This window comes from Crocodylus siamensis, chromosome 7 (genome assembly GCF_052110815.1).
Source record: "Crocodylus siamensis isolate JL-2025a chromosome 7, ASM5211081v1, whole genome shotgun sequence".
Lineage (NCBI taxonomy): Eukaryota > Metazoa > Chordata > Crocodylia > Crocodylidae > Crocodylus > Crocodylus siamensis.
This window is the reverse complement of record NC_143401.1, coordinates 72,902,705-72,928,964: the sequence shown is the minus strand read 5'-3', so window position 1 is coordinate 72,928,964 and position 26,260 is coordinate 72,902,705. Positions and strand designations below refer to the sequence as shown.

General features: G+C 40.5%; 1 protein-coding gene across 1 annotated transcript in view; it reads left to right on the top strand.

The window, feature by feature from the left end:
- JAKMIP3 (Janus kinase and microtubule interacting protein 3) overlaps positions 1-26,260 on the top strand; it is a 195,919-nt gene that overhangs the window by 102,544 nt on the left and 67,115 nt on the right. The window contains exons 6-16 of the mRNA XM_090058773.1: positions 1,634-1,780; positions 3,333-3,464; positions 6,026-6,061; positions 11,303-11,362; positions 13,047-13,175; positions 16,501-16,629; positions 19,689-19,772; positions 22,950-23,012; positions 23,600-23,698; positions 24,727-24,825; positions 24,921-24,974. Of these exons, the coding sequence (XP_089914899.1) occupies positions 1,634-1,780; positions 3,333-3,464; positions 6,026-6,061; positions 11,303-11,362; positions 13,047-13,175; positions 16,501-16,629; positions 19,689-19,772; positions 22,950-23,012; positions 23,600-23,698; positions 24,727-24,825; positions 24,921-24,974 (1,032 nt within the window). The remainder of the gene's footprint in view (positions 1-1,633; positions 1,781-3,332; positions 3,465-6,025; positions 6,062-11,302; positions 11,363-13,046; positions 13,176-16,500; positions 16,630-19,688; positions 19,773-22,949; positions 23,013-23,599; positions 23,699-24,726; positions 24,826-24,920; positions 24,975-26,260) is intronic.

Here is a 26,260-nt window from a genome sequence, read left to right as displayed (position 1 = left end):
AGCTGAAAATTAAGGTTGAAAAATGTTAAAATCAGTCATTCATTGTAACTGTATTTATTATAATGAGGGACAAAAACTCATTGCCTGCTTCTAAGAGACAAGAGTCAGATAGACATTTCTCAGTTTGCAGTTGCAGTTTCAATCTGTCTTTTTGAATAACAGAGCAAAATATGATAAGTAAATTATGGGGCAGGGAGTCTCTGAAAAATCAGTCTTTTTGCCACTGTCATAATTTGAATATTGGAGATGATTAAACAAGGGCCATGCTCCCATCTTGGCACTTCCACTTTGGTTTCAAAAACCGGGAAACTAAGTGGCGTTTGAAACTGAAGATGGGAAGAAAGGAAACATAAGACTATAAAACAAAATCAGAATCATGTTTGTTTCATGTGTTGGAAGTAAATGTGTGTTCTTCCATGTTTACCCAAATTATTTGCTCTTTCTTAAAATGTCTTTTGAGTTACAGGCATAATGCCATACCCGAAATATTACCACAGAAGTGTTACTGAATGTGGGTATTTTGTGGATTGAAGACAACTCCGGTGTAATTTCACTGGATCCACAAATGTTATACCAGGGTTGAAAACAAGGGCAGTAAAACAGGATGCCATGTAGGCTGAATTTATGAAGAACATTAAATCAGTAATGTCTGTAACCCAGCAATGCATGTAGAGTGTGCATATTACATGAGAAAATAAGTCTGGACATTTGATTGCTCTCATCCTTTTATGCCAGATAGTATCTCATTTTGTAATATGACATCACCAAAATATGTTTGTCTATAAAACAATGAAACAGTATTTTATATTTAAGCTGATGTTAGCTGGCATTCATTTTTCAGCATAGCCTTTCATTAAATACATCACCTAAGGGTATATTTTTTACACAATGTGCTCACACTGCACTCATTAATGGAAAAGGATGTCTCTCTTTCCCGTTATACATTACTCATAGAGGATTGACAGATTTTAGGGTCAGAAAAAGTCCAGTGTAGCTTTGGGTTTGGTTATTGTTAATGAACTTTAATAAGCCCCAAGAGAGACACTTTAGAGAGTCACATTATTATGTTGACGTCTACTTTGAGGTAGGGAAATAAAATAAACCCTAACATCAGTGACCCTCTTCCTTATAGATAGGTGTCAATACCACTAATACAGGCTTCTCTTCCCTCACTCTCAAGGGGCAGAGCAGAGAGAAGAACTTTCCCCCAGCAATGTCATAGAAGAGCAAACAAAGCACACTCAAGTCCAGAACCTGCTGACAGAAAGAAAGAGAGCAAAGGAAATAACAATATCTAATATCTGCTCTTCATAAGATTGGAAAATGCTCACATATCCTGGTGATGAGGATCACATAAGAAATAGTTCAACAGAAAAAAATAGTCAAAAGCATCTTCAGTGAAGAGGAATTTGGTGGAAATTCATCAGGGGGCTGATAAAAAACACACTGATATCAATGAAACAGGCCAAAAATTACTTATGTGATAGGGTTTGCCTGTTCTGCTTTGCATTTTTCAAAATCGGGAGTGTTTTCTATTATTGTTGTAGTGAAATAGACTTTTGTTTAATCATTTATATTGGCATGTGAGATAAATAAAAATCGCATAGTGAGATATTTTTTTTTAATATTTCAGTTAAAACGTCTGAGAGAAGCAGAAAGTCAATATAAACCCCTCCTGGATAAAAATAAACGACTCAGTAGGAAGAATGAAGATCTGTCACATGCCTTACGCCGAATGGAAAATAAATTGAAATTTGTAACACAAGAGAACATTGAAATGGTAGGCTTCTCTATTGGCATTGTCAGCTATAGTTCAACACTTGCAGTTCGGATCAATTCAGACATTTAACAAAAATATCACCAAAACTTGCAAGACAGTAAACATATATTTTCATTAACTCCATGTGTTTTCCAAGCTATTATGTTACTCATCACTACATGCCTCATGGCTTTTATCTGTTTACAGCATAAGTTCCAATAACCAAAAAATTGGTCAAAAAGAGTTTTGCTTTCAAACACATCCCAGTTTAGAAAATATTTTACTTCAGCTTATCTTTTTTATAATACTAACATATAATAAAATGTTACAATAAGGAAATCAGGTTCATTTCCTATATTTTGATTAAGATGAATAGTGCTTGGTAGGTAAAATAGGAACACACACTCTCTCACTTATAGCATCTATTTCAGAATGGCTTAACAGTGATTTGGAAATTTGTGTCTGTGACTTCTTAGGTTTTTTTTTTAATTGTTAATTGTTGATTTTTGGTAATTGAATGCAGAAGGACCAAAAACACTCAGCTGCTCTATATTGTTCCAGTTGCATGCAGCTAGAATTAGATAGAAATGATCCATAAAGAAGGAACGTTAGTCTGAGTCTCCTGTCTCTCTTAATGTTCCTGCTTCAATAATATAAAACCACATGTAGCATTGTGCATACTTCTGGTGGAGCCAAACTTATGGTCTTTTCAAGATGTTAACATCTGGTCTTGGTGGGCTATGAAAGGGCATGTAATAGTTACCATATTTACCTGAATCTAAGGTGAGGTGCCCCCCCCCCATCAGCATGGAGGAGAAAAACCCTTTATTTTAGATTCAAGTTAAAAAGTGGGGTAAGGGGGGTGGGGTGGGGACATGTGGCTCTTATGATTCTGGCCCTGAGCCTGAGTCATGGGCAGTGTCAGATCCACAGCAGTCTCCTACTCCACCTCTCCATTTGCCCTCTGCAGCTTCTGTCCCCTCTTCCCTCCCCCCCACTCCCTTACTGTCAGGGGAATGGGTGCAGGGAAAGGGCAGAGATTGTGAGGACCTGGGAATGGGGAGGCAGTTCAAGTAGCAGGGGAACAGGGAGACTAGAGGGGGAAGAACTGCAGGGAGGCAGAGGGCCTGACCCCAATTCCCCACCCACTGCTTTCCCTGTTGTAGCTGGGGGTAGGGAGTGGGAATGAATTTAAGATAGCTCTCCAATAATTAGAAAATATACCTAGAAAATTATAATAAATTTATACATTTTCCATATATAGAATCTAATTTGGGGAGGGTCAGCTTAAATCCAAGGTTGTCATACATTTGAGTAAATATAATATGTGGACCACCAGGTGAATCTAAGCAAGGTACCTCCCTAATACCCTAGCTTCTAGCTTCCTCTAGCTTGAAGAGCAACTTTGCTTTTCCATCCGCATTTATTGTTTAAGAAAAGAGAAAGCATCACTCACCATTAGTTCGTTGATTATCCTAGACAAATTACTCCTTGGGAAAAAGGAAGAATTACATATACTCTTATTTTGGCAAAGTTAATTGTCTGCTATTTCTGTGTGTATTTTTTTTTTTAGAGGCAAAGAGCTGGGACAATAAGGAGACCGAGCTCTTTAAATGACCTTGACCATAGTCAAGAAGAAAGAGAAGTTGAATTTCTGAGACTACAAATTATTGAACAGCAAAATATTATAGATGAACTCTCTAAGGTAATGAAGCAATACAGGCTTTCTTGAATCTGGTGGCCTAGGTCATCACAAAAGAAAATAAACCCTTGAGCAACCAGGCATTATTTGTGTCAAACACAATGATGATTTCTGTAGACTTCCCTTTATAGCAATCTGTAGTAACTGAACTGAATCTAAGAGGATTCTGAAAGAACTTTATTTGAAAACAAACCCTTCAACAGCTTTGTATTTGCAGAAGGGGGCTTCACTCAGCTATCACGAGCCTCTAGTAAGCACATTAATGACCATACTCTATCCCCATTGAAGTCTGTGACAAGAATTCTTTCTGACTACAATGGGAGCAAGATCGAGTCTAAACTACACAAGGGACTGTTTTCTGCCTTCCATTGTTTGTAATGATGCTGAGAGCTTTTAACATTTGTTTTCTTTCTCATGATTTTCCTTTTTGTGATTAGCAAAGATGAGGCTCCAGAACACTGGTGTGTTAAGGAGAAAATGATACCTTGAATGATTTCTTACGCAAAAATACCCAAAGCCCACATCAGAACAACAATGGAATATATGTTATTAGGGTTGGAGCATTATAATGGCTCTAAAAGTCCGGGACATACACAAGTGGTAAAGATTTTCTTGGTGATAGTTTTAATCGCACCAACTCTGCAGAAAGTGCTATTCAGTGTCTAAAAGGTTGTTTAACATCTCCCCCAACTATACAGTTGGTCCAGTAAAAGGTATCACCAAATTTATTGCCTTTCTGGAATTTATATCACTTCTGTGAGCTAGTGCTGCTTAAAGCAGTGGAAATTTAGTGAACTTATACTCTGTTTTTTTCAAATTCAGGGTGCATTTCTAACTACCATTAGCTTCAGTGAGACATTGCCACTGGGTTGAGAAATGTTTGTTTCAGAGAAAGAATATCTTCCTGGCGCTCTCAGGGCTTTGTTATGCATTGCACTATAGGCTTCTCAAATGTTGATTGGTGTTAGTGCTTGTTTGAGTTCAGAGCAGTCATGCATTCAAGCTAAAAACCTTCTCTGACTGTTCCTGACCTGCACAGCCATGACTTGCTACTGGAGGGCTAGTGAGCAGGGGCCTGACCAGGAGCTTTGGCTGTGAGCTTCCACAAGAGGGCTGGTGAGCTAGGATAGGCTTCTATCCCTGATCTACTTGGGGTGGGCTGGAGAGATGGGCTGGTGGAGTCAGGAGCATGAGGCTGGTAAGGAGAGAGTTTAATGATGGGGACTGGGAAATGGGGGGTTGATAGGCAGTGGGTGGGAACAGCAGCTGGGGGCTGGGTGCTGAAATGGAGTCAGCCACTGAAGCCACTAAAGCAAGGGTGGGGGTATTATTTGGGCTGAAGCATCACTTAGGGTGTTTTGGTGAGCTGTTGCGGGCTGATTTATTATCACCTGCTCTCCCCCCATGCTAGGTCAGCATCCCCCCTGCACCCTCAAGAGCTTCCCAAAACTCCCTAAGTGGCCTCTACAGGCAGGTTGTGTTTGACCAGACAGAATAGGACGGGGCCGCAGGTGGGTGGGGAGTGGTTTCCAGGAGTGGGACAGGTGGGAAGGGGTGGGGCCAGAGCTGGGGCAAGGGCCAGGATCCTGGGATACTGCCCCTATCCCCAGAGGAAAGCCCCAGCTCACAGGGGCCTTGATCTGGCTCACTACCTTGCTGTCTCCTGTACGCACGCTACCCTTCCCTTCTGTACAGGTCTGTGCCCTTGCAAGCTGCCTGGTCAAGTCACACACCCAGGGGTGGAAGGAGTTGGCTTGGTGCCAGTGCCAGCCCCTGGACAGTAGAGTTCAGGGGGTGGAGAGTTTGTCCACATAGAACAAGAGGCTGGGGGCAGGGCACACGGCATCCTAGGATACTGGAGGACTGAAACTTGAGTGCCTTATCTTAGGGGTGTGGGCACACCTTTGTGGAACACACACAGGGTAAAACAGATCAGAGATAAACCTGCCCTAAAGTGGTGTAACTTTAAGACGCCTAAAGGGTGCTTAAAACTAGTTTACACATCTTCATGGTGGTTAAGAGCTCCCTGAGTCGTCAAAAATTAATGTGAACAAGGTCCTCAGCCTTCAGAACACTAAGAAGTATTCTTGGCAGGGGAAAGGGCACTGTGACGTTGTAAAAGCAGCACACCTCTCCACTTCTACATCTCTCCTCTTGGATCCACTTGGTTTTCATCATTTTGCACATGGAAAATTGGAAGTGATGTCTTGGCCCTGGAAGATCCCTATTCTCATAATCAAAATTTGCATTGAAGCCAATGAAAATGTGTCTAAGCATGGACTGCAAAATCAGACACTGAGTGTATTAAAAATATTCTTTGAAATGCTGATTAAAGCTCTTAGACTAGCAGCCCCACGGGATGTTAATCACACCAAGAGAAACGGCCTGATTCTCTTGGATTATCACATCCTCTGTAGATTCTTTACAAAATAAATTAAATTATTTTGTTTTTTTTAAATATGGAATGGGCTATGCGATGAACCCATAATGCTTGAATCAGAACAAGAAAACTAATACAATATTTTATCTTTGCAGTTAATGATAATATCTATTTTTTTTACTAGACTCTTGAAACTGCTGGCTATGTGAAGAGTGTAATAGTAAGTAATGTATATTAGTAATTTTACCATGCTCATTTCTGCTATTTTCTGCAGGGGGCCTTTGGGAATCATGCAGAACACGCACAACCTTTAATGTTTTCTTGTAATAATGATATGTTTCAAAGTAATATTTGTTAATGACTTTCATATTTATAGGTTATCTCAAGGTTCCTATCACTACTGGCCCTGGGGAAAGCTCTAACGATAGTAGTTCCTTTAGTGGAAAGGGGGTTGGTTTATTGGAAAGGTGTTTTACCTTCTGTTCTACCTTGCACACAAAACTGCATCTTGAGAAGTCAAAATAGTTAGTCTGCCTCCACAATTCCTAGTAAGTTCACTTAGCAGCATTGGCAGTGGAACTGTTTTGGTCTGTAACAGTTTGGAGCCATCTCCTTAAAGCAGAGAGACAGTTTCTACCAGTTTCAAATCTTGCTTTTTTTCAGTGCAACTGAAAGCAGTCATATTCCATTAATACTGGTGTGTTTAGAACCAGTGCCAGGGAACCTATCACTACAGGCTCCCTTTGGCTTCTATAAAATACAGGTGATGTCTGTTAACTTGTATTGATAATTTTTTAATTGTTGTCAGTACAGAAGTTAAGAAAAAGTGAGTTATTCTGTCATTCAAAAAACTATTAGCATTCTGACTACCCAATCTTCATCACAGGTGATGATGTAAATGTTAGTAAGAATATATTATCATTGTTTAGAATTGTCTTAGGAAATTAATAAGCTAGAGAATAATGGTGGGGGGGTGGGTTGTTTAATGTATATAACTTTAAAATGTATATTGTTTTATGGGTACTGGGTCTTTTCTTAAGAACCCAAAATAATGTTTTTCCAAAAATCTGAAATATTAAGTGCCAGTACTATTAAATGTTTTATAATATCTGCTTACAACTGCAAAAGCTCAAGCCTCATTTTCAAAAGGTATTAGCACTCACTAGTTTAATATCCCTTGAAGTCTAGAAGAGAAATGGCCTAGTAGAGAGAAAAGAGAATCTAGAATTTTGAAAAGGGGGGGTGCAAATGGTGCCGTGCATTATCACATCTAAAACAACATCTATATTTCTCCAGTTAAAAGTACACTAGAAACTTTACTAATATGCTAAGAGCTATATTATTCAGTTTAAGGTCAAAATAAAAACAAATCTAACTTCACTGGGATGAGGTAAAAATAATCTGCCAGGCCGTGAAATAGGAACTTCTTTAGAAGATCAGCTAACAGCCAGCAGAATTGAGGAACAAGGGATAGTTTGATTGGTGGAACATTAAGACCAGTAAAAAGAAGAGAGAATCATTAACATCTGTGGAATGGAGAGTTTAGAAGGGGTCAGGTAGATTATAATGAGCCTTGACGTCATTAGACTCCCTCCACACTGCCTGATTAGAAATGCTGCTGCCACTGCCAGACAGTTAGTTTTAAACTTTGGGCTATGGACAAAAGTTACACATAAAGCAGTTTCAGTGAGCAGAAGCTGGTTTAAACCTCTAAAAGAACATTAGGTGAGTGTACATAAACCAGTTTCAAAACGGCCAAAACTGCTTTAAAATAAACCTTGTTGAATGTAGTATCAGACTTAACTGATTTAGGCCAAACCAGTTTATGGAATTTCTGTCCTAGATCCCTTCCTGGTTTAAGTTAAATCAGAGTCCCCCAGCATCCCAGCATACTTCTCAGCCCTGGGCTGTGCTAGGTTGGGTTGTCTGCTCCAGAGAGCAGAGCTGGCCCGGCCCCTCTCCTCCCTAGCCAGAGCTCCAGCTGGCTGAGAAGGAGGTGAAGACTGCAAGCACAGCAGTGTCTGCCTGGCTTCCCCCTGCCCCCACCCCCGCCACCACTCACTGCTCAAGCAAGAATCCCTCCCCCCTCCCCTCCCCCACAGACCCCAGTGACACAGACCCCAGCCAGCATCTGGTCATGGTCACACCACCCTCTTGCTAGTTAATGCCTATGTGTGTGGGCTAATGCCTAGGTGTCTATGTCGGTGTGTCTCCAAATTCACCGGAACAAAGGCAGACAGAACTGTGTCCACTTTGGGCTTTTTGGAGCTAATCAACCAGTCACCTGGTAATGTCCCTCCATTCTTCCTTTAAAATGCTTTGCAAAAAGCTGTTTAAGGGCACATGTGAACTAATAAGAGACAGGCTTCGTTTTCTTGATGGGCTGATGAGCTTTGTGTTCTGATAAGCTCCCTGCTTTGCCTCAGAGTGCCAGCCGGGGCCAGAGGCTTGGGTCTGGCAACACTCCACATCCCTTGGGCAGCAAGTGTGGGTGGAAGGGAAAGCCTGGTGAGGACTGCTTCCCCCTCCCCACCAGGAACACCCCAGATGGGTAGTGTGCAGGCCAGGGTGGGGGTTAAACCCATCTTAATCATCAGGGATCCAGGTTTTCCATTTCCCATGGAATAACAGAGTAAACCACAGATTTTGCCTTTTAACAGAGGCAAACACAGATTTCTCATTTTACCAGAGAAACCCACAGATTTTGCAGTTTTGTGATGAGCCCTCTGCAGGCTACCAGAGTTTCATGGCTGCTATCCAGCTGGACAGTGCCTGGGCTGCAATGCACAGCTGCAGGGCTCTGGCAGGAGTGGAACGGGGCTATGGGCAGCTTGTCCGGGGATGGGGAGACAGGGCTAGCTCCCCACTGTCACGTGCACTCCTAGGAGGCAGGAGGGACCCACACTCCCCAGATCTGTGCACGGAGCAGGAGCTGTGCGCTGCCCACTTCAGGTGCATGCTCCCTGCCCTGCTGCCCTTCCCCAGGGCCTCTGTAGCCCAGCATGTGCAACCTGCAGGGCATGTGATGCAGGGAACAATGGAGCCATTCAGGAAGCTACCTGCTGCTGTGAGATCCATGCTGCCTGCACCCCCTGCACACAACTCTACACCACTGCCCCTGCTGCAGCCATGTGCATGCAGGGGGTACATCACCAAGGCAGTGTGGAATTTGCAGCAGCAGGCAGCTCCCTGCATGACTCTGCTGTTCTTTGCAACACCAGATTGCACACACCAGACTGCGGAGGCCCCAGAGAAGGGCAGCAGAGTGAAAGCCCTCAGCAGGCAGCACGCAGCCCCTGCCCTGTGCACATATGTGGACTAGAGTAACCTGCAAAGATTGAATCAATTCAGGCTCGGGCTTTTTGAATGCCTGTCCCTAGCCTGGGTGGAGCAGGAATCAAACAGGTGTGCAAGTGCACCAATGCACCCCTGACCTGGGATCTGCTCTGGCTGAAACCGTGTGACTGCAGCGCTTGGGGAAGTCTGGCCCTGAATGTTCCATACTAGAGATCACAACCTAGAGCAGGGGTGTTGAAACTTTTTGAATGTGGGGCTGGATCATGAACTTTCTATCACCCAGTGGGCCAGCGAGCCATATTCATATTTTATCACCCCATGGGCTGTATGTTGGACAAGCCTGAAATAAGGCAAAGCTGGCATAAACCCCCACCTGTGCTCAGCTAGCGACAAACACAGCAAACGAAGTCCTGGACCAGCCATCTCAACAGCTGGGGCCCCACTTCTGCCTACTACAACCACCATTTGAAGGCAATCCCAGAAGATATTTGACAGCCGTGTTAAAATATGTGACCAAACCGATGTAGCTGGTACTTTCACACAGGCCAAGGGGCCGCCTATGCCACTGCTTCACCAGGCCTTGCCCACACCAGCAACATCACTGCCCAAAGTCTTGGCAATGTTCGGACAGATGTGGCTGGGGCCCAGCCAACGCATGAGATGGGGGACGGTGGACCTGCGGGAGCAAAGCTGGTTCCCAGCCTGGCAGGGTCTCAGGCTGGTCTGCCTAGGGCGGCTCCTTGTGGAGGAAAGCCTTGGGGAAACACGAGCCACTCCGGTCCTCCGCGCTTCCCTGTGGTGAAGGCAAATGGCCCCTGGGAGGGTGCAGGCAGTCACCACGGCAGGAGAGCAGCACCCAGCCCAGCCGCAGGGAGTGACAATCCCCCCTCCCCCCCGGGCTGCCCCCAAACAGTGCAGCCCCATGAGCCGGTGCTGCCTGAGGGGGGCCAGAGCAAGGTGGCCACTGCACTGCAGCCCCTCACTTGCCTGCCCACATGTCCCTGCTCACCATGGTGCCCAGCTTCCCTCGCACGCAGCCCCGGTGGCCTCAGCACGGTGAGTCTGGAGCACAGGGCCCAGCGGACACTGGCTCCCACTGCTTTGCCCCACAGACGTCACACCAGGACCCTGCCTGCTGAGGCCTCCCCGGAGTTGCCCTGCCCTGCTGCGCCCCATCCCCGCCAAATGGCTGCTGAGCCTGGTGGGTCCTGGGAGGTAGGCGGGACACCAGGGTCAAGGGGCCAAGCTGGAGACAATTAAAAGCAGGTGCTGCCCTCAGCTCGTCCCGTCAGGTGCAGCCAGGGCAGCCCCACACCACGCAGCCCTTGGGGTGGTGGCAGGACCCAGCTCATGTGACATGGGAGGTCACGTGAGCCCGGCCCCACAGGGGTGAGTGGCTCCCCTCCCCTCCTCCACCCGCCTGTCTCGAGCGAGGGACATCGGGCCACAGAAAATAGCTTGGTGTGCCGCATGGGGGCCCACAGGCCGTACGTTGGACAAGCCTGACCTAGAGCCTATGGAACCATCTGACCCAAATTGTGGGCATGGGGCTTCAGCAGCAGGCACTTTTCCGTTCTGCTGTGGGGAAAAGCAGCAGCAGCAGCTGGGTACTAGGATTCACCCACCCACCCTGCCACCTGCCTCTGACCCAAACTGGGTCATCTGGCCTATGGCCTTAAAAGGTTGCTGATTGCTGTTCCGTAGTAACTGGCTGATTCAACTTGTTCATGGCTCCAAATGCAAGTACATAAGCTGAACGCACCACCAAGCACTTCCAAGTAAGAACTAGATCTCACTTCTCAGTACCAGGAAGATATCCCATCTCTCAGAAAAAAGCTGTAACAAGGATCTAAATGAATGTTCTGTTGACACATCAGCTGTGCAATTAGCCCCAGAATGTCAGTGTGAAATATTGATTAGTCTGTCCTTAGCTGTCAGGATTCTCATATAATCAGGCAGCTGATACATTCATATTGTACACTTGTTAGATTTCAGAGAGCCATTGGCACATGACTGATGCTTATTTCTATTTTTTCTTGCAGACTTTTACTGATATCAATGTTTATATTTTTGTTAATTTAAAGAATACATACATTTATGCAGTGCATTTAAGTACTAACACTCTGAAAACAGCTAACAAATAAACTAAATATATTTTTTCCAGGAACGTGATAAGCTTTTAAGGTACAGGAAACAAAGGAAAAAAATGACAAAAATTCCTAAGGTAAGAGCAAAACGATTTAAAATTCTGATGCACATAACGTCTGTTGTGGTGAAGTTAGAGGGAGATAGTGTTCAGTATTATTGAAGGTGAGGATGAAATCCTGGCCCACTGACTTCTGTTGACTTCAGTGGAAACACAATAAGGAACCTAATATTGGGCATATAAAAGCTGACACCTCATAGATCTCATAGACACCTCATTAGAAGTGACTTTTGAAAAACTGAAACTTAAGTCTGAGTTTATGTCAAGCAGTTCAAGAACAATCCTATATAGAGTCTTATGATTATTTAAAAGAATAGTAAGACTTATTTTTTAGGTGGAGCATGGAAGAATGCCATAGCACTTCTCCTGTAATATTCATTAGTGATATTTAATCCACATACTTTAGGAGGTAACTGTGTACATCTCATATTATTAATACTTGACTACTTACATTTTAATATGCAAAGCTTAATTACTCCATGTAGTTTGAGTATCCCTTAGGAGTAATAAGATAGTCTGTGTAAAGAGTAGGCAGATTTTATGAATAAGAAAAAAATGAATTTAACTCATTTCTACAATAGTGTCTAAAACATGTGTAAGTAAATGTGTGTAAATAATTCATTATGGAATCTAGCAATGTGCATAAAATCATTAGTTATAAACAGCAGCAGCATTTAAATTAATGCTCAGTGAGATGGAAGAAGGAAATGTTGCATAGTCTGCATGATGGATAATTAATGGACTGGTGCAATGAGAGGATAAGGTGAAACATCAAGGAGCTGCCCTATGTTTTAAAAGATGAAACAGGTCCTTGGTATGGTTACACATGGTGTAAGTCAGAGCAAACTATAGCCCCTGAGGCTTATGTAAAATCCAGTCCTTTACTACTGTAGCATACTAACCAATTCCCAGATTAATTCTTTGTGTCTATGCATGTTTAAATGGTCTAAATTTATGCTGGAAATGGTTTTAGCATATGTGAAATATTGAAATAATGTCCAAATGCAGAAGGTACAAATCTAAAAAACTTCAGTGAACCACAGATCAATATCATTTTGAAATGCTGATCCTTTTGAAATATTTTGTTTTAGTTTTGACTATTTTTAGTTATTTATTTTTTTCACTATAACTAACATCAATTTTTAAAGGCAAAGTCATTGCAAACTGGAAACCTAGATTTTTTTCATTTAAAAAATGCTGAAAATAAACTTTGTTTTTAAAAAATTTTACTTAATATTTTTCTCACAAAGTGTTCAAGTAAAATGTTCTTCAAAATTAACCTTTTCTTACGAAAAGTTTCGATTTAATACGTCAATATTTTGACAGAAATACGTCGAGTCAGCTTTAATATGAAAACATACAGATGAATAAGGCCACTGGTGATCAGGCTGGGGAAAGTCTTTTAAAGGTAGTTTGCATATTTCTAGGGAATCTGCAATTGCACCTCTGGACTGAAGTGTAGACATAGCCTAAGGTAGCTGATTAAAACAAAGAGGAATGCAGCTCTCTGAAAAGTATATCACTGTTTTGGAGAAGTGTGTGAAGTCCAAAATTAATATTTTGGTGTTTAAGCTAATACTGTTTTAAATCTGTTAGAGAAACCATGAGTGCATTTTTCAGACATTTTGAGAGGCCCAACTATGCTGTGTTGTTATATACATTTGTATTGTTTAGCTGTACTTACACATTGTCGTTTGGCCAGAAGCCGGTGGTGGAGACATTTTTTGGCTACGATGAAGAAGCTTCCCTTGAGTCTGATGGTTCTTCTATCTCATATCAGACTGACAGAACAGATCAAACTCCTTGCACTCCTGATGATGACTTGGAAGAGGTATTTTTTCCCCATTCATCAAGTAGATGTGATCAAACTTCAGTTTATGCTGCACTAATTCTATGCTTTTAATCAGAATTCCTAATCATACTACTAAGCCATTTTACCACTCCTAATTGATATATCATATGACAGAGACACTGATGTACCCAAATGATTGTGAGCTTAATCCCGCCTTTGGAGGATAATACTTCTGGTGGTCTATCACACATGGCAAAACCAGACACATCTAAATCTTATACCTCAGACCTTGGAATTTGATTATCTTTTAGAGCTAGGAAAGCTGCAAAGGCTATGCACATGTGTATTGTAATTTTAGCTGGGATTTTTCATCTGGGTCTAACAGAAAGAGTCTGTGTTCTCTGAATTGAATTTCCCGATCCTTAGCATTAAGAAGTCAGCCAGGGCAATAGAAAGACTATAAGCACTTTTATTCCTTCTCTGACAGTCAAAAAGCCCAAGGCTGAATCAGTTCAATCTTTGCAGGTTAGTTTAAACTGCATAGATTCAACTGAGAAGCAAGTGGACAGACATTACGGAAATGCAAACACGTGCCTTCACTAGCTCAGGCTAGAAGCTGGGGGCACTAGAACAAGCTTTTCCTTCCCTTTGGCAGTGGCCAGAAGCCTGGAGGGAAGCTGGGAGAGGAGCCTTCCAGGCTTTTCCCACTCCCTGCATGAGCTGTGGGGGTTGGCATGGCCAGGCCCTGGCAGATCCACTGAGCATGATTGGGAAGGGGGGCCCTTCCTGGCCTACAGGGACTCCTCCCTCCCCTCTGCCTCAGCATGCTGGCTCGTGGCTGGTGCCTGACCATGCCCCATCCCCTCAGGGACTGTTGCACCCCTGGCAGACCCCGGCTGGAGTGTCAGGCAGAGGGAGAAGGCTTAAAGACCCCTCTGCCTCATTTTGTCTGCCCGGCCTCAGGGTTTGGCCACTCCTTTCTGCCACTCCAATGGTGGGTGGGGGAAAAGCCTGGCATAGGCAGCTTCACCCCCAACAGGTAGACCCCAGTGCACTCTGGAGCTAGGTTTTCCACCTCCACACCCTTCTCACTGCTCCAGCTGGTGAGCAGAGGAGGCCAACCCTACTCTCTGGAGCAAACAGGACAGGACAGCACAGCCCAGGGCTGCAAAGCATGCTGGGATTTTGGGGGACTGTGAGTTAACTTGAATCTGGAAGAGGTCTGTGATAGAAGTTACATAAACTGGTGTGAACTAAATCAGTTAAGGCTGATGCCACATTCAACCAGGTTTACCTTAAACCAGTTCTGGCCATTTTGAAAGTGGTTATGTGCACGGAACTTCTGCTCTGTCACAGTTTAAACCAGTTTCTGATCACTGAAACTAGTTTATGTGTAACTTCTGTCTCTAGCCCAAGAGATAATGCAGAAACAGCAGCAGGCTGACACCACTGGTTGAATATCAGCAGTATTGTGAAGTTCATTCCCATATGACATTGTCCAAAAAAAGTCAGTGTTTTATTCAGAATCTTATATCAGATCCATCTACAATCACTATTTCTAGGTTCCAGCAAGAACCTTGATAAAAAAGCGTCTCTTCAGTGAACCATCTTTTTAGTAGCATGTGATAACTACATTCTGTAAATGATCACTTTGTTGTTGGTAGCAGTGATGATTTAGGAAATGTCTAAGAGGCAAGGATTTTCTATGTTATCATATACTGGACCAACTGTATAGTTAGGAGAGCTGTTGGAAAAGGTCTCTCAGGAAGGGCCTGAGGAAGGGCACTTGATGCCCAAAAGATATTACAGAAAATCCTTGCCACTCGTAGAAGATTAACTTATTTACGGGTGAGTGGAAACATTCGCTTTTTTGCCTGCTGAACCAAAATACAAGAAAAAGGGCCAATATGAATCAAGTAAAAATGTTTCTGTTTTTCTCATTAAAATGAAAAAATGAATGATTTCATTTCATTTTGAATTAAATATTTTATTTGACCTAAAACAAAGCATTTGTTTTGGCAGCACGTATAAGAAAAGTAACAGAAACAAAAGCGTATATTTAAGTTGATGGTAATACTGGTGCCATTGTCCCTTTTTTATCAAGTAACCTACTGGTTAGAGCATACACACTATATACGACAGGTTCAACTCCTGTCTCTGCCTTTGCAGGGATTTGAAGTTGCATCTCCCTCCTCTCAGGAGAGTGCCTGAACACCTGTGCAATAAGATATTCTGGGATGGAGTGGTCTTATTCTCACCTCCTGATGCTATTCCACTCTGAAAAAATAATTAAAATTCACCAGAGCAGAGACTGGAATCCAGGAGTCCCTCCCCCCTCCCAGGTCAGTGGCCAAACCACTTGGCTGAAGAGCCATGTTCACTGTTCTTCAGTGCGTATTTACGGTTCCACGCTAAATGGACCAGATACCCTGGAAGGGATTGAAAATATCCTACCCAAGAATGCACTACAGTCTGGTTGTTAGGATGTTCTTTTGAGATGTGGGTGAGATGTGGCATAAAAATCCCTCGGGCAGTTGAGGGACCCAGATCTCGGTTTCTTATGTCTTGGGTGAGTGCTCTAACCACGGAGCTATTGGGTAAAAAGCCATCACCTCCACAACTGTAAATCTAGTACCCAAACTTTTTATTGAGTCAGATGTGCTTAAGGACTACATGAATAGTCCTGAGAGGACTGAAACTGCATTTTCAGGAAATACAGTATTTGTCTGAAAAAAAAATAAATCTCCACACAGTTCTGTTCTTGATATTGATGCACCAATCTAATGTATGGCAGTATGAAAGAAGGATTTTTTAAAAGCAATTAAGTACTGTGACTCCCCACCTCTCCTTGACTTCTGTGGAAGCTATAGGTGCATAGTAGCTCTGAAAATCAGCCACTAATTCACTCCTTTGGTCTTTTTCTCAGGTTGAAAACCTAGTGCACTGTAAAAAAAATCACATGTTCATTCAAAAATGCTACTGACGCAGCCCCAGTGGTGACTGTGTGTAATGCAGTGATTGAGGGATGATTCAGCAGTCAGAGTATTTCATAGATGACATGCTCTGCATTTTTCCAAAAATTGGTGAACTTTTCCTCATAATGGTTTTGATCAGCAATTCTGGCAAGTAGTGCACACTTGGTAAGGAAAGACTTGTCTCCTGTTTTCACTGAAGTGTTTTTAAGTAATATTTTACTAGGAAAGCAGACTTTTATGACCACAGCTTGCCAACTTGCATTTTAAAAGTGCTGTTATTACAGGACACCATCTTCCTTTTTCAGAGGAAACACAGAGGTTGCTGTTAGACTTTCTATACTTTTCATTTTGGAAAAGTCAAATTATAAACCTGTGTGTTATCCTTTCAGGGTATGGCCAAAGAAGAAACAGAACTGAGATTTCGGCAGTTGACAATGGAATATCAAGCTTTGCAACGAGCATATGCTTTGTTGCAAGAACAGGTCGGAGGAACATTGGATGCAGAACGAGAAGTTAAGGTCTAAATGGCTTATATTACATGAAAATAAAGGATTGTAATTGTAATTTTTAAAATTTAAATGCTCTATTGTTTTCATAAGAGGCCAGTGGCTGCTACAAATCAGTGTATCTCCACTGATGCCCTAGAAGATTAAGTCCAGTTTAAACCAGTAGATCTGGCTGGTATTATTTTGATAGTCCTGTATTTAGAACATGGTTTTAGATTTGTAAAGTGCCTTTTACCTGGATAGGTTCTGAAATGCTTTACAGTTTTAATGAAGCAATTGAGTTACTTTACCTGTACTTTAGAGTCATGTCACCCATCATTTAAATGCAGCTATCCTTAGGTCAAGACACAGCAACACTATACAGCAGTTTAGGATAAGAGGTAAAGATAATGTTCTAAATACAATCAAAGCTAGAAATCACATTGATAGACTTAAAGACAGTACCGGAATTTGGGCCAGATTGCAGGATAGATTAGATATCTAATTGTATGTGAGCAGTAGTTAAAAAAGAGAACGCTTTGCAACATTTTAAAGATTTTTTCCCCTCAGCCCTCCCCTTTAATCCTTAATTGTACTCATGTATGCAGCTGGAAAAAAATGATATGCTCCATAGTGGTGTCTCTTTATAATATTGTTGGCTGTGAATTCCTAATGCATCTGCATTGCAATCTTAACTGCTGGGTTGTAATTTATAGTCTCTAAAAGCAGCTGGAATTCCATTCTTTTATATTAAAGTGCTGGATTGGTGAAGAAACCACAGTTATTGAATTTTAATATTTTTTTTAACACTCTGATCAGCTTAAAAGAATGTCAAGTGGAATATTTTATGGAAAATCCTTAAAATTAAGCTTTCTTTCTGTAAAACTTTGTTATGAATAGCCTTAATATGTAATACCCAGAATTTAAATGCCTGAGATTACATGATTTTGCATAATATTTCTGAAAGGCTTATAGTTTGTAAAGAAATGTATTTTCTTAATTGAATTGCAGAATATACTGTTCTGTTATGCCTGTCTTCCTTGAATATCTCCTTATGAGAACAGTTTCCACTATCAGTTGTATTATATAATGAAACACGTGCTTTTTACAATACAAATCTTTTATACATCATAAAATACTGGGAAAGCAACTTATTTGTACAAAGAACAAAATAATGCATGCTAATGAACTAAAGACTAAATTCTGCCCTAGCATCCACATAATGCAAACCCATTGAAGCTCACTGATGGGGGTATAACTATGCCTAAAATTTAATATTTAAAAGATCGATACATTTCATTTCCATTCAAATAATTTTCATCCCATTTTAGGGGAATTTGGCAATGTGAACAACAGTTTTGTGAAAGATATAACAAGGTTCATATACACATTCCTTACAGCAGTGGGGAACAGGAGTTACTTGCCAAGTGATAAACAAGCCCTTGAACGAAATTAAAAACAAATGGATTGCTCTAAATTGGCTTCCAACTGAATCAGTATTGTCACTTTTCTGATCAGGCCATGTAACTAATCTTTGGGTTTGCTTTTTGTTTTTCCCTTGTAGTGAGAAAGTTAAACCAATGATTTAATAACTCCATAGCAGCCTCTACTGATGGATTTCTCTAATGTTCATGGAAATAAAAATTATCCCTTGTTTCCTTGTTAATTACATTTAGAGATTGACATCATCAGACTCTGTTTGAACACTGAACCAGTTCTAGGAATAACCATGTAAGATTTGCCCGCTATCCACTTTGACATGGTAGAAGTTATGAATGTTAAGAAAATGGTGATGAAACAAGAAATACCACCATCCAAAACCACAATGAGGAAATAACTCATTGTTACTCAAATAAAGAAATAAAATTCATATGGGTAGTGCAAACAAATAAGATAATTTGGACCAAAAACAACATGATATTATGACAAACTGTCTCTGCAAGTGATTGGAGAAACCTTTCTAACAGTGGAATTGGGGAAAACAAAATGTGTGAAGTAGTTTATGCTCCTTCCTGCTGTTGCTGCTTTCGACACCACACTCAAAGGTCAATCATAGTCCCTTAGAATGGCCTACTGTTTCAAAAGACAACTAAATAAAACTCGGGCTAAACGAGAACTCTTTTTACAAAAGTGCTCTTAATGGGAAGTATGTTAAAAACAGAAAATATCTTACCAGCAAAGCCACTTCCAGTCAAGCAGTAAAGTCTCAGTTTGTCCTTGGGCAGTTTTGCTTTGGCTTTGAGAGGAAGTAGGCAGGACACATGGGGAAAAATTCCTTCTAGAGTTCTACCCTGAGCAAACTAGTTACTATTTTAAAATATAACTGAAAATACTTTTAAACTGCTACTTATTCTGTTCAGGACTCCCTGTTTCTCTTGAAATTTGATGTCATCACTAACACATTTGAATTTGTGCCTTTCTTTCTAACTGTGTATTGTGGCATCAGTTGAACAGGAAATATTGAACCCTAAACTCCCAGACCTTGACATTAAAGCCAGAAGATGTGGCACTCTCCAACTAGCATCCATTAGCCTTTGCACTGGAAAACTACATGTAGTGAGATGAAAAAAGGGCAAATGGCTCCAAAATTAGGGCACAACTGTAGAAGCTGTTTTTGAAATTGTGTCATCATGCATATTGGACTCTTTTAAAGCAATTTGATACAAGTGCATCCCTCAGCCTAATGATATTTATTTCATCCCATTTTTTCTGGGGAGGCGACTTTCCACATTCCTCCGTTCGTTTTTTCCCCCAAACGTTCTGTCTTGATAAAAGTAGGTAAGGGCACAATTCTCTGATTTCTGAGCAAGGAATGTATCAAATAGTCACATGCATGAAGCAGCTAATTTTTGCCAAGTGACTAATTAACTGGATGACGTTCTTTCCAATCTTACAGTTATATCTTAAAATTATTCCATCCTACAATTTTACCTTTTAAAATCACTGAGTAATCCTAAATGTTTAGCTACAAATTAATTCCCTCAAAGTTCATAATATTCATTTAACTATGCGATGTTTCAATATTTGCTGTATCTCCATTAGTATTTTGACTTTTAGAGAAAGTTTGATATATCTTTTCTCGCATCCTACAGACGCGTGAGCAGCTCCAAGCAGAAATACACAGATCCCAGACTCAAATAGAAGACCTAGAGAAGGCACTTGCTGAGCAGGGACAGGTAATGTATTGTGAGAACTAGCTGTGCTACAAATTTTCAGCCAAAGAAAAATACAGCAGTGGGATTTGTTAGACCCCAACTCCATGCAGCGCCCAACAACTAGGGAGACAATGATCCAATCGCTCATGGATCCTGCTACTCATTAGCCAGAGCAAGCAGGGAGCAAACACCAGTACACATTGCTCGCAACAACTTTATTCAAAATGGAGACAGCTTCTGGCGAACTCCCTCACTGACACACAGCCCGTGAAACCAGGAGAGCAGCCATAACTGTTAGTTCTTTTCATATTTTATACACCTTGGTTCGTGCTCATTAACATTCACTCCACCTTCATCCCTCCTTTTGTTCCACCCATCTCTCCTCCTGTCTCAAGCTCCACCTCTGTTTAGTGTTTACTTCATTAATGTGGGATTGCCTATGCATTTCACTCATTTACATGCCTCTTTGATAAGGCCAAAGAAGATATGGAGCATATCTAATGAGTGAAATGCCTATGCATTTCACTCATTTACCTGCCTCTCTGCTCAAGACTTTGACCCCAGCTTTCTCCGGTCACTTGCTGGTTCTTTCTGGTTTCTTGCTGACTTCTTCATCTCCAAGGTCTTGCTTCTGCTTTGTCTCCTGATGATAGCTGGTGGGCTGCATCTTGTTCTTCTTACACCATATATTCTATACACTATCCCATTGTAAGGAAATGGCTTGCCTAAGCATTTACAATGTTACTTTTAATATAACATCCTGCCTTGTGACCAGCAGCTTTTGCTGAGACACAGATAAAAGCCTTTATTCAGCTGCAAATCCAATGCTCCCCAAGATCCAAATACAGTCACCCTAACAGGTTTAATAATTTTTTATATAAAAACATTGGAATTCAGTATCATAAAAATCTATATGGACTTTACATATAAAAATCACTTTAATAATACTTCTTAAATATCTGTCTTTTTTGTTAATTGCAAAACAAATCTATTAAAACAGCAGTAATACGTCCTTATTGCCATATGTCATAAATCACTTAACTGCCCTTACATAATTATGTCAATCCCCTTCAAACTATGTACCTCTCTCTATCGTAGGAGAGATTAATATTGTATTATGAGCATTGGGTTAATAAAGGAGTGGAGTAATTCATAACAAAGTTAACAGCGAGTATATTCAGTCTAGAGCTGGGAATATTGAAACAAACCCATTTCTGTCATTCACAAAAAGAAAACAGAAAGGGAAATATTTATGCTAAATACTGAATAAAGGTTATGTACATCCAGTCAAAGAACTGTCGTGTGAGGGCCAAACCCTCAGCTCTTTTTAATCATTATAGTTCCACCCAAGTTGATGATTTATACTGCCTAGGAATCTGATCCATATGCTCAATCAAACCAAAAAGCCTTAAGTTTAAATATTAAATATATATTTAAAAAAGAGAAGTATGTGCACAGGGCAAGAATTATTAACCAATCGTTTTTGGAAGGATTTTAAATATTTTTTTTGTTTGAGAATATTACCATCTGCTACTGGACAGTATATAAACTGAAATACAGGTGAATTTCGTTAAAGAAATTATCTATGAATTATTTTTCCAGCTCTATTATTGTCAAATCACATTTTATAACCATGTAAAACCGCTTCTCTGACCTGAATTTTCAAAACATTTTAGCATAATATGTTGGACATATTTGCTATGCCAAAATAGATACCTGCATAGAGTTATAAAGAAAAAATATAGTCCAGTGGTTTGAATGAACCATAAACCTCAAAAACGTCTGTCTTCAAATCAGTAAAATACATTCTTGTCTCTAAGATCTTTTTTATTGTTGCAGTGATTGCTGTTTTGTTAAGTGAAGAGATAAAGCAGATGTTAGATTGTAAAAGTAGTTGTTAGACATTTTAATATGAGAAGTGCACTCATGGTACAGGCTGTATATATTAGCTGGGAAAGAGATGGCAATCAGTGTGTGAAAACCTTTTCTCAGCTTCCTGCCCCCCCCAATCTGATATGCATTTGTCTATGTAATGGAGCTGGTTTCTGAAGGTCTTTTGTGGAACTGTTTGCATAGTTTGCAGTACAAAATATCTGTTAAAATACTATTGTATTTTATCTGCCCAAAGAGCCCTCTTGAAAGCTTAGTTCAAATGATTTATAAGAACCTTGAAGGGTTCAATCAAGCTCCTGTTAAAATTAAACCTAGCCTTTTATTATAATAGAACTTTACTATGCAGTCAAAACATTTTTTTAAAGAAATGCTTTATTTCTCTCTGATTTGCTAAAGGTTTCACTTGAATAATGTTCAGGTTTTGATTCACTGGTGAATATCTATCCTGGCGGGATTACCATGCTACATCTAATAATTACTACAGCAACAAAGAAGCAGAGTTTCCAGAATGGGCTGTATGCAATGCCTTGAAAAGCAAGTGAATTCCCCTTTGCAATATATTGGAAGAGGTGAAACATATTGGTCCTTCTGCCCTTCCTGGACTTCTTCAACAGAATGAAACACTGAAAATTTTATAGGAAAAAAGAATTGTGTTTCTTTTTAACAAACTGAAAATCTATTGTCCAAAACATGGACAATGAATAGAGCTTTGAAACAAGGATGATGATATTATTATTTATTATTAGCCACTTATGCAGACAGCATTTTTAAAGTGCTTTACAAACATTATTAAATGAGCACTTGATCACTGACTTTCCAACTCAGGCACAAACATCATTAATCTCAGCAAACAAATAATCTCAGATTGCTTTTCTTTTCTTCTCACTTCATATTTACCAAAATAATTCATTAACCTAAAAAAAATATCTTTTAGAATCGTGCACAACATGGAAATCAAAGTACTGTTAATTGCTCCTTTCAATTCATTAATAATAGAGATTAGTGGAGAAGCCTCACTTCACACTTTTATTGCAGTCATTGTTCATTTTATTGATCTTGATGGTTTTTGTTCTTGAGAAATTGGAATGGTTCTATTCTAAGTATGTATACCAAACTGCATTAAAGAATATTAAGTTTTCAAAGTCAAGCATTCAAAAAGTTAGGGAAAATCAGAACCAAGGTTGCCCATACAACTTGGTATACTTTCTGCAGGTGAATGATGATACATTTTTATTACATAATTATGTTCCATGGAACCACTGTCATCTTTTTCTATAACATCAGCCTTCTTTGTTTCGTTTTAAGGACATGAAGTGGATTGAAGAAAAACAAGCATTATACAGAAGAAATCAAGAACTTGTAGACAAGGTATTTTATGCTTAACATTTCCATTCATTTTCAAACCATTAGAAACCTAAGGAATATATGTGGTTCACTCGTACTGTTCACTCTCACACTGTCCAGAGGGTGATTTTTCTAGAGGGTCTGGAACTCTCTCAGAACAGCCCCTGAGTTTTCCACACAAGTTTTTTCTCTGCCTTGGCTATATTTGGCAGCATAGAGTCTATGATTTGCAATAATGATAAATGCAAGCACTATTTGCTGACTTTAAGTAGTACATTTTTAGTTCAGCAAGTCATCTAGCTTCAAACGAAGTATGGGGATAGAATCAAATCTTCTGACGACTGCTTCACAGTGCCTGAGATCTAAGCAGAATGCTACTGGAGTTGAGGAATCCAGAACCACTATTTGGGACTGAAGGCTGAATCCTAATTTTTGACTAAATCCAAGCCTTCTACTTCAAGCTGCATGCCTTTTCCATCAAACTGCATTCACAGCAGATCTAACATTCATACAAAACTAAAATTAACAATATATTTGTGTGAGTGTGTGTATGTGTGTACACGCACATATGCATATATGTACTTGTGTGTATATAACATTTTATTTTACAGATAAAACAAATGGAAACAGAAGAAGCTCGACTAAAACATGATGTCCAGGATGTTAAAGATCAAAATGAACTCCTGGAATTCAGAATACTAGAGCTTGAAGTAAGCCATCATAAACTATGCAGTCCTTTTCACACTTATTGTAGTGTATTAAGCTGGAAGGCAGTCAGAATTATAGAGTTCTTCTGGAGGGTTTTTTTGTCTTCATTTTATCTGCTTATAGTGCTGAAAATCAGTTTCTTATAGCTATTTTAATGGAGTACCCTATGCTACCCTAGTTGTCTTACTGCATCACTTTTTAAAGCTCCAAACTTTTATACTCTAGTTAAAGTCCAGTTTAAAAATCTTTTTTACTTTATCACATCTGCGTAAAAAACCAAACAAGACAAAACGAAAATGTCACATAACAGGGAAGTTTTTATTGTCATTGCTAAAAATAATACATTTTATAGTAACCCAGATTAAGGGCACTGTATGGAATATACCATGTTTATTTTATGATTACATTTGTCTTGGTGAATCTTTTTGTTAAGCTGTTAACAACATTTAAAAAGAACATACATCTTCAACCCTTGACCAACATTACAATTTTTTCTGCACAACTCCAAAGGAAAAGTAACAGCACAGATAGTAATATCAAAAACTGATTTGTTTCAGTAATCCCTTTGGTTATCAACACATCCAGGCTTCTTAACAAACATAGTTCCTTACATAACCAAAATAATGGTTGGATAACCATGGTTGTGCACACTGATGAAGCAAGGAGGCAGAAGCTTGTACTGCTACTGCGTAGGCTTACTTTATGCTGCGGTGAACCGAGAGCTTCGCTGCGTGTCAGTCTGGAATTGTCCACAAGGGTTAAATCTTTCTCAAAGAAATTGTTCCCCCTTCTCTTCCTGTTATGGCCATGACAAGTAGAATGAAGGGTTTTCCACTTCTTTGTGTAACAGAGAAAGAAACTTCTGGATAGCATTACTCAGCAATTTCCTTTTAAAATAAATTGCTCACTTTTTCAGAGTATGTATTATGGAATGCCTATGATGTATGCTTAATGAGGCTGCATCTTCTAAATAATATAATGCATCATTTAAAACTGTAAATCTCCATAAGTATAATGATTCTGATTTTAGGAGAGAGAAAGAAGATCACCTGCTATCAATTTTCATCACATTCCTTTTACTGAAGGGAAAAGTCCTCTCCAAGTTTACTGTGAGGCAGAAGGTGTAACAGTAAGTGATTCTTTTTTCTTATGATAGCTTCCTTCAAACAGTTTTATGCTCCATTCTGATTGATTGTTTTCTGTGCAATTCTCTCTTGTTATTAGGATATCCTAGTAGCAGAGCTGATGAAAAAGTTGGATATTTTAGGGGATAACGCCGTAAGTGTATGTTCCTTTAATAAATTGTGCATGTTTCTGTTAATATCTGTCCTCCTCTTAATGTGGCATTATGGCAGCCTACAACATATTGTATCGGTTTGTTATTGCATATCTCTTTTGCATTAGGATTGAGGCACAGGGCTGCAAATAGCGTGCTTCTGGCTTCCTATGAACCACATAGGAACCACATTGATCACACATTCCAATGAACCACATTGATAACATGTTCTTCACTTTCTGTTTGCTTTGTATATTTGTTATTTGATTTCACATATTAATCATTTTCTGCATTTAAACTTGGTAAAGCATCATGAGCCTTAGATACAAGCACTTTTAAACTGCAAAATCAGGAAAGGCAGACATTAATTAGAAATAATTATAATAGAAGGGTGATTATGCCTATGGAAACCTCTTGGCATCATATAAAATAGTTTCTGTTTGATTTTTAAACTTTTTTTGTCAAACTCCTTTTTTTGATCATTTCTTTTGGGAACCTCCCACAAGGCCTGAGTTACAGAATTCATATGGCTGCTCAGGAGGAATCCTGGGGAGGTGAAATTCACTCGCTACCCCAAGACCGAGCTTCAGGGCTCTCATACTGTCTCTTACCTCCTTCCTCTAGCTGCTACTTCAAACTGGGCTGAAGTAGAGGCCACAGCCACACCATTCTGGTTGTGCTGGAAACTGAAATCATTGGATCTACGTAACTGGAGGAGTCCCCAACACTGACATTCTACACCAATGCCCATGGTGAGATAGGTGTCCATAGCCATCAGGTCTGTGGTGACATAAGGAGTTACAACAGACCAGTCTAGTAGTATGGGCAGATGTAACAACTGAGATGTTTCAAATGCCTTTGAAACATTTCAAAGAGTCAGTTCTACAGATGTACAAGCCCTTTGAAATATTCCAAAAGCAGCTGAAGTTCTCCAAAATAGTATCTTTTGGAATGTGTGCACAGGGACAGGGGACCCATAGGTCCTGCAGAATCCCACAGTGCTCAGCTCTCAATTCTCCCCAACCCTTTCAAGGGACTTTGGGCAGGGGGAAAGACAGCAGGGTGAACAGACTGTGCATTTGTCAGCTCCCATACACTGGGTTTGCAACATGCCAACCCCCTCTCTATCTCTCTGCAGCTCTTCTCACTGGAACAGAGAACTAGAAGGGACTGGGGCTGCCAAGCCTGGCATTGGCTGGCCTCTGAGTGCAGGGGTCTCCAGGACCAGGGACCTGCCAATGCCAGTGTGACAGTGCACTGTTGGTCCCTGCCACTTCAAGGGCTGGAG